Genomic DNA, 9,857 nt, shown 5'->3' with positions numbered 1-9,857 from the left:
TGTCTGTCTGTCTTTGTTGAATGGCGTCTCTGTGCTGGTGGTACGACACAGTTAATCACACAGCAGTGGAATGTGCCAGAGGCCATCAGGATCGTCCAGCAGTCATCATCTCCTTCAAACACTTCTGTTTGACAGAAACAAACATACAATCACTGCATTGTCCTGCAGAAGAATGTCTGCTTTATATGACTTCAGTCTTTTATTAGAGAGAAAGATTTCACTGCTGCTGTGACATTCATTCAGAGTTAAACAGGACTGCTGAACTCAAATCTAACACTATTATATTTATGTCTAATATACCTACAGTATACTGATCGCAGTCTTGTGATTCATACTGTATGATTTATACTACAGCAGATCTGTGTTGAGTCAAACACACAATGTGAAAGTGTAAATGTATGATCTGTCTATAATAGTCTTCTGGTGTGGACAGACTGTAGATGTTAGGGTACAGTGAGTGTTTACTGTAAGCTCTTTTCAATGAACCAAGGAGACACATTGAGAAAGTGTTGGAATTCTCTGGAGTCTCACAGCTCATTTGCATTGAAATTCACTCCAACTGTGAGCTTCCAGGATTCATCAGAAAAAGAATTTCCTCTCTCGTTCCCATCCTGAGCTGTTTGTCCGAGCACTCGTGTTGTCCTGACACCAGCCATAGTTGAGATGAGACAGTAAATTCTGGAAGAATCAGCAAAGTCTAAAACTCAGTTAATTAATTTTTAACACAAGAGTTAAAATTCTGATCACATTTAAACTAGAGATGCAGTGTAAGCATTAATGCATCTCATGTACTTTTAATGGGTGACATCATGCGTTGCCAAACCATCCCAGAAACCCCAACCATTACAACTTTCTACTTCACATTTTCAAGAAACATCATTCTGTTTGATTTATAAGCTTGTTTCCTCATGGGGACCTCAACATGTCCCCATAAGGTCACAAAAATACTGGTATTCCTATCGTGATAATTCCCAGGTACACACACACACACACACACACACACACACACACGCATTCTGGTTTCCATGTTTTGTGGGGACATTCCATAGACGTAATGCATTTTATACTGTACAAACTGTATATTCTATTCCCCTTACCTACCCCATTCCCTAACCCCAACCATCACACAAAACGTTCTGATACTTCACATTCTCAAGAAACATCATTCTGTTTGATTTATAAGCTTGTTTTCTCATGGGGACATCAAAATGTCCCCACAAGGTCACAAAAACACTGGTATTCCTATCTTTGTGGGGACAATTGGTCCTCACAACGTGATAATTACCAGGTACACACACACACACACACACACACACACACACACACACACACACACACACACACACACCTTAGCTCACACAAACCAACACTCACACAAGCACACACACACCACGCGCACAAGCACATAAAATGAGACTTCTAATAGTCAAAATTATTTTCAATATCTAGTTAACGTTACCCTATTCGATCGTATTATATGATTTGATCATTCGGTAAATGTGAGGAAAACTTAATAATAATAAATTCGACGCTTTTTTTTTATAAATGTGTAAATATTTATCTTATAAACGTGTCCTTATGTCGAGACTTCTCTCTAAGAAGAAAACGTACTTTTATTATAACTATATTTACGCAGCCTGTGACAGTATTTAACGCTCCTCAGTTCTCTGGTCATCATGTCTCACGTGCACAATCATTGCGTCCGTTGTGTATGCTTCTCGCCGCCGCGCTCGTGCTCATCACGGATACGCGCAGAAGGGCGCGCACAAACTTCAGACGGCGGCGCGTGTGGATTAATAACCTGTGAGATTATTCTGCTTGTTTAAGGTAAATAAACACCATCAGATTCATTTAAAAGATAAATAACATATCTGTTTGACGCTTTTGAAGTGATTCTTTATTTTATTCACATTTAAAACGTAAACTCTGACGTAATCAAATGATTAATCCGTTTAATACTGAGAATAATGAATCTGTTTTAATCCATTCATAATAACATCAATGACTTTTCTTGTTTTTGAATTATTTGTGTATTTATCAAAGTAATTTTTTATTATGTCATGGGTTAAATATGAATGCTGATGACATTTTTTCCATTAATCATAAATCTCTTTGGAACAGATATAAAAGTTTATCAAAGCTTTTGCATAAAATGTGATCAAATATGTAATTAATAATCGTGATAAACATTATATCTGCTGTATGATGATAGTCGTTATTTAATGATATTTAAAGATAAATAGAAAGCATGACATTACTGTATAGTTACTTTGGTTTTTGATGTCTCGTGTCTTTCTCAGGACGCCTGTCATATGCTGTGGAAATAAACACAAACTGACAGACGACTAAATGGATTGAGACTTCAGTGAAGTGCAGAATAAGAGAAGTGAAAGTCTAATCCAGCTAATCCAGGTCAATCTCAGTCTCTGTGTGTATATGTGTGTGTGGAAATACAGCAGGATTAACATCAGATGATGCTGTGAGGTTATTTCAGGACTCAAGAGTCTACAAACATCAGATCATGAACATCACACACTGAAAGTAGTCTACTGAAAACTCTGACTTAACTTCACATCCCTAAAGCAAAAGTGTTTAGTGTATGGTGTGAAGGACAAAAGATATCTTGGAGTAAAACAGTGTTTGGGTTTGGCCTCAATATGAAGGACATGATTCTGAGCTCTTGTGTGTATTTTAAATATATGCTTAATACATTTTGCAGAAAGTCAAATTTAATTAAATATATTTTTAGTTTTAACCTTCATATATTAACATGTATTATAAAATGTATTTTAGGGGCAACAAATACATTTCTATTTTTACTCATATATAAAAAACTCATATATAAAAAAATATTTTTCCTTGCCAAAATGTTTTAATAAAATGCATAAAGTACACTGTAAAAATGTCTGTATACATTACTGTATTAATGGGTATTACTGGCAACTACCTAACTTACTGTAGATTTTACATTTATGTTATTTACTGGCAACAGTTTGTTCAAAGTTAAATGAATGTGAAACATTTTCAGTCTTTATCTTCTACAGTAAGTTACTGGCAACCAGCTGCATAATTACAGCAAATTTTTTACAGTGAAAATATACAAGAATAGGAATAGCTATTTATGCCATTGAGCAGTTAAAATGTACTTTCAATCTTTTCAAACCAAACTTGTTATGTTATGCGATGTAAATATAAATGCTTTAAAATAGATTTATTTATAAATATATTTCAAAATATAAAACAAATGGTCATATATATATATATATACACATACATAAACATATACATATATATATACATAAACATATACACACACATATATATATATAATGGCACATATATTTTTTGGGGATTTTTTTGTATATTTTGAAATATATTTACAATTATATTTAAAAATATATATATTTTGCCATATGGTAAGGGAATCTGATGATTTTTCATCAATACTTTCTTATAGAGATTTCTTATAACATTTTAAGGCCCACAGTTCTGCTATTTCCTATATAGACAGAGTTTAGATTGTCTTAAGTGAATCCTATTAGACATCTTTAACAGGTTATTTATAAACGTTTAAGATAAGCAGACTGCTGAAAACGTTTCACTGACTCAGACCTGAACACATCACACATAATCTATTTGATATTATTATTATTATTATTATTAAACAGTTTGATCAGTGAAGTTTATACTGATGATGAGGTCACAATGATGCTCTTAAATTAAAAAGAGAGATTTATGGCAATGTGATCGGTTTAACAGTTACACCAGAACATCATATCAATACCTTGACTTTAGAGATTAATTTAATTCAAATTTGTTAGATATTTTCTTAAAAAAAAATCATATTTTAGCATTTCACAGTGTTACTATACACTCATCAGCTGATGTTTTTGTCAGATTTGTAGATCACATCATAAGTTTTTTCTCAAACTGAGGTTCAATTTTTTGCTCTTTTTCATTAATATTGTATATGAGTTTTAAATATAATTTCACATTATTTCATCAGCATGAGTCTGGGAAAACTGCCAGCGATGAAAGGACTGGTCTTCACATCCCAGAGTAAACGTCGTTTAAAAAGTGATCTGTCTGTGGACATGATCAGCCCGCCCCTCGGAGACTTCCGTCACACCATGCACGTCGGCCGTGGCGGAGACGTTTTTGGGGACACCTCGTTTCTGAGCAACTTTGGTGGTCCAACTAATACTGACCGACCGGATTCACCCTCTGGATCGAGAACGACAGGATTTCTGTCCCGCACGCTACGACACGTCCGGAAGCATCCTCAGGGGCGGATGAGGGAAGGGTCACGTGACCTCTCCTCTCCTCCACCATCTGTGTCCCCCATCATTAAAAACGCTGTCTCTCTGCCTCAGCTGAATCTGGACACTTCCAACGGCGGCCTGCAGAGGACGCTACTGCCAACCTCCATCAGCTCACCTGCAGATTCACTCTTCACCTACGGTATGAGAACAGACAAACTACAACTAAACATAAACTAAAAACATATATGTCTGATTGTTTGAATGTTTATATAATAGTCTGCATCAGGAATCATTGCTATATAGACTGATGGCAGATATCTGACTCTCCTCTCTTCTCCTGCAGGTCTTCTGGATTCTGGTTTTGTCACATTGCCCCGTTTCTCTCAACTTAATCGAAACTTTCCAGAAGCGCCAGGAGATTTGTGTGCAGACTACAGACGGAGTTCACTGCCTGAGAACAGTGACATGTCAATAACACGATCTGATTCACTCACATCCTTCACTGTAGATCTGGGTCCTTCACTCATGAGTGAGGTTTTGGGTTTGATTGACAGATCCAGAAGTCTTTTCAGTAAGAACGTGGATGAGGAAGAAGAGATGGCGGTGGAGAGCTCATCCATCTCTCCTACAGTGAGCAGCACATTAGATGGGTCTCTACAGGATCATGATGATGATGATGATGATGATGATGAACATTCGACAGAAGATGCATCACTCAAGTGTCCGGTCAGAGCCGAGGTGAGGATTGAACCCCAGAGGTTTCAGGAGGCTGCCAGTGTACTGGCGCGTCACTTTGGAGAAGAAGGAAGTTTGTTAAAGGAGCATCACAGACCTTCATCTTTCAGACACAGGAGGGCGCTATACACCTTTACTAAAACAGAGGAGGAGATAAAACTATAAACATGACAACAGTCATAAATAAAGACAGTCTTAAATAAACTATCATTTGAATATGTTTTGAAGTTTAAGATACATATATGTACGTTAAAGATAATTTTATCATAATATGACAGATTAAAAGAAACAGAATGAAGTCTGAGAGAACAGAGAGACATCAACATCATCATTCATTTATTCATCATTTTATTAAAGATAAACATGTCATGTACAGTATTGATCATTACTACATTACACATATACATTCTGTAGTTTGAGACGTCTATATATGTTTTTACACATTCTTTATCATACGCACTTTCTTTTTTAAACACTGCATTGCTTTGAATTCCATTTGATTTCATGGCATGTAAATGTTAAACTCCAATTTATGTTTAAAAGGGTTGTAAAAAGTCGGTAATCATATGTATCACTATACTGGATCAGTGCAAGTGCTGATAATAATTTTAATATATACAAAGACTTTGCAATGTTTTTTTTTTCTCTTAAAAACCCTGGATCTCTGAAAACAAAAAACAAAAAAAGTGGCTTATACCGTTATCAGCTAAAATAAGTTGAAAAGTATCTGCATATTGTGATATTGACATCAATTAGATATCAGCAAAAAAATAAAAAAAATAAAATTAAAATGATATCATGAATCCCTATATAGACATTGTATTTCATTCAAAGAAAAAAACTATTTAATGGAGAATGTTAACCGAACACTTGATTTCTCAGAATACTACAAAGGAGGATTAGGGCCAAGCTAAAATAAAAAAACATAAAACCATCTCGAGATTAAAGTCATTAAAATGCAAGAATAAAGTCGTTATTTAACCAGAAAAAAGTTGTTATTTAACCGGAATAAAGTCGTTATTTAACCAGAATAAAGTTGTTATTTAACCGGAATAAAGTCGTTATTTAACCAGAATAAAGTTGTTATTTAACCGGAATAAAGTCGTTATTTAACCAGAATAAAGTCCTAAAATTTCGAGAATATTCAGTTTAGGCTTATTCTTTAAGTTGTTTACTGCATTAAGATAGTGATATAAATACACATAATTCACTACACACTATAATATATTATTAATAAGCATGTACAGTCAAGCAGAAAAGCCCAGAATGTGCTCATTTTCACTGAAGGAAACAAACGTGCCCTTAAGCGGTTCTAAGATTCTGAGATCTTCTGCTTGCCTGTACACAATGTTTTTATAAATAAAATGTTTGCTGGATATGGTGTTTTAATATTACTGTGTAGATGCATTAAGCCACATTCAATGTTGTCTTTTAGGGGCGGTTTCCTGGACAGGGATTAGACTAGTCCGAGACTAAAATAAATGTAAGAGCTGTCCAAACTGAAAACAACTTCACTGACATATCTTAAAATACATCAGTGCCCTTTGTTTTGCTTCAAAATGCACATAAGTAATGCTTTTAGTAGGCATGTTTGTTAAAACTAGTTATATTTCCCAAATAAACTCGGATATAGTCCTGGCTTAAACTAATCCCTGTCTGGGAAACCGCCCCTTAGGGTTTTATAAGGGGTCTGCACTTAACGTAAAGCTTTTATATTGTTGCTTTCATGAGAACACGCCTAAAGTGAAACATTGGCTACTCGTTGCATTTCTCTCAATTGTTAGTTCACAAAGCCGCAGAGTCTTTCCATTACTCCCTCGGCCATACGATTAATATCCCCATCACCTGTGCACTTTCATTTAGGTGCGCCTCCATGTGCGTATACTTTATACCCTACCCAATTAACAAAACCCATTATTCATCACTATATTCTGTTCATTGCATGCCTTCTTATTAAGGTGTTCACCGAATTTAGTTCGTTCACATTATCTCACCCCCCATATTGCCTTTTATATGAGGGAGATTCCTTAAATTGCCTTTCTGAGCACATCTCCCTCATATTGTTTTATTAATAAGACAGGTATAATTTGGTATCTGCTTTGCAGATCTGCTTGTTCACATCACTCCAAACACGTTAATGTAAAAATATGACATTATTATCAAAATATTACAACTTTATTCTCATTAAATAACGACTTTATTCTCGAAATTATATTTATTCTGACTTTTTTCTCGTTAAATAATAACTTCATTCTCTCATTTTAATGACTTTAATCTTGAGATGGTTTTATTTTAGCTTGGCCCTAATCCTCCTTGGTAGAACACCATAACAGTTGAACAGTTTGTTGAATTTTTATTCAGTAGGTTTCACTTCTGGTTATTTCTGCTTATTAACAGTAAAGTGAATTATAATTTTTAAGAAATCGCATAATACATTGGTTTTGAATTTGATGGCTCCGAGACGCGTTCCTATTCCGTTTCCCCACAGAGACATTGGTGTAATGAGTTCACCGAGCTGAAACACATACTCTCGATACGATCCCTCTGGTTCACCAAAGGTTTTGTCTCTTCCGTCTGTAAGCCAGGCCTTCACCTCTGATCCTCCAACCCAAACCCACATCTTCTGTAAACTGGCACCATTACTCTCACCGGTGAAGGAAAACTCACCACCTCCATGTCGACCGATTAAATGCGGAGTTGTTGTCATTTTCAAAGTGGATCTGAAAATTGAATCACAAATTAACATCAGAAATGACTAAACAATCAATCAGTGACTAAACAAAAGAAATCAGTTTTAAATTAATGCCACAAAAGAACCACTTTTGGTTCTATAAAGAAACTTCAACATCAAAAATACATTTCTGTTTAAAAAATTTCCTTAGTAGGGAAAAATGTTATTCAGATTATAAAAAAGTTAAAAGGAAGTGGTTCTGTGATGGCTTCGCTGTGAAAACCTTTTAAGCACCGTTGTTTATTAAGATTGTATGGATAAAAACTAAGCTGTTGGCTCTGTTGTCTCTTAGAGCAAGAAAAGAGAAAAATGGCCAAAAATATATTTGCTGAGATATATAGTTCAAAACATGTTCCGTGGTCTCAATGGTGCCTGAGGTATGTCCGTTGACTTCTGTGCTCCCTGTGTTTGCCATGGCTCTGTGGGGTTTTTGGTCTGCTCTCTGCTGTTCTGTTTCACAAGACATCTCTGAAACCCATTAACCCGAGTCCACAGCCAAGAGTCCTATGAGCTTCCTGTCCCGACCAAGTAGGCTGTGCCTGAGTTCTCTGAATTACCTGTCCTGACCATAAGGCCTGTATCCGTATTTTCTGGGTTTTCTATCAAAGCCGAGATGGTCGTCCTTGAGTTTCCTGTATTCTGTAGGTCAGCCAACATGGCCATTCCCAAGCTCCATAGACTCTCTGCCCTTGCCAAGATGGCCAATCTTGAACTTTCTGCCTTAGCCAAGAGGACTGTTCCTAGCTGTTTCTCAATGTTAAGGATACTTCCTTGGCAGGACTGGTCCTTATAAGTCACTTCCTTCAAAGGCTAGGCGAGGGTCCTCTTTAGCATTCGGAGAACATGTAAATGGAACAGACTGGCAAGTGCACGTCATTGCCATTGCCAATTGCATTGAAATTGTGTGCTTTTGGAGCTGCATGCATAGGATTGTGGGTGATTTCAGTGCGTCAAGAGCGTGAAGGCTACACATATGCATCCTTTCCTGTATATGGGATATTTCTCGAATGAAGGACTCAGTCCTTGGTTGGAATTCCGAGGATTGAAGTTCTGTGTTGTCACCCATGTTTGGCGTTTTGTGTAGTCATTTTGTTTATTGTGCTTATTGTTTCCCAGTTGTGTCTTGTTATTTTGGTAACCCAAGTGTATATATTGCCCAGTGTCTCAGTTGTCTTCTGTCAGTCATTGTTTCATTGTCGTCATGTTTATGGTTTACTTGTGGTGGATTATTTCCCTGTTTTGTTTTACTTGATTATGTTCAATTAATAAATACGGCACTTGGATCCTCTGCCTTTACCTGCCTTCATCCAACATTACAGTATGTTTCAATTAGGGATGCACCGAATCCAGATTTTTTAGATTCGGCCGAAACCGAATACCGAATCCTACTCGCATCCTTATTCCATTAACACAGTAAAACACATTAATGAAGTAAACAACGTCCACAGCAGTGTATTTTTCATTTTATTTAATTTTAACTGTACATTATGCCAGGATGACAAGTTGGAAAAACTATTTTGACAATTACCATAAGCCTATGCATAATGAAAGCGATGCGTTGCGACACGCTCGTTTTTCCAATAAGCAAGCAGCTCCGCGCTGAAAACTATATTTAACTTTGAGTGAGAAGCTCCGCTCGTCAATGTCAGGTTTCACACGGCCGTCCAATTACAGTGGAGGAGGGGCGGGAGATTACCACAGCAACCAACCGGCTCACAGCTGAAGCATCACAGCTACCAAGCGCTCGGCTGAAAAACAGCTGGAATTTGGCGTCCTCAAGGCGTTTTCAGCTGTGTTTAAAAGTTTTGGTGTGTCCAGCCCCTAAGGCTCACCGAAAGAAAAAGCTCATCTCCACGTCAGCACCCGATGTGTGTAATCAACGGCCGCGTTACGTCGACCAGCGTAGCACAAGCCTAGGGTTCGGTTTGGTGGAAAAAAAATCTAGGATTCGGCCGAATCCGAACCCCGTCAAAAAGCCCACTATTCGGCCGAATCCGAATCCTGGATTCGGTGCATCCCTAGTTTCAATGTAAAAAAAAAATTGTAGGCAAAAATTCACTTCTGCCAAAAAAATTTATTAGAAAAGGAAATATTTTTGAAATGTCTCAATTGAAATACTGGTCAAAAGA

General features: G+C 36.7%; 1 protein-coding gene across 1 annotated transcript; it reads left to right on the top strand.

Moving 5' to 3' along the window:
- Window positions 1-1,732: 1,732 nt before the first annotated feature.
- cdc42ep1b (CDC42 effector protein (Rho GTPase binding) 1b) lies at window positions 1,733-6,002 on the top strand. Its single transcript, XM_065278445.2, has 4 exons — window positions 1,733-1,827; window positions 2,301-2,412; window positions 4,007-4,461; window positions 4,606-6,002. Exons 3-4 carry the CDS (start codon window positions 4,008-4,010, stop codon window positions 5,160-5,162), a joined length of 1,011 nt encoding a protein of 336 aa, XP_065134517.1. The 5' UTR covers window positions 1,733-1,827; window positions 2,301-2,412; window position 4,007; the 3' UTR covers window positions 5,163-6,002.
- The last annotated feature ends 3,855 nt before the right edge of the window (window positions 6,003-9,857 follow it).

The sequence above is a fragment of the Paramisgurnus dabryanus genome, chromosome 3 (assembly GCF_030506205.2).
Source record: "Paramisgurnus dabryanus chromosome 3, PD_genome_1.1, whole genome shotgun sequence".
Lineage (NCBI taxonomy): Eukaryota > Metazoa > Chordata > Actinopteri > Cypriniformes > Cobitidae > Paramisgurnus > Paramisgurnus dabryanus.
Note: the sequence above shows the minus strand (reverse complement) of the source record. Positions and strands in the feature narration are given on the sequence as shown.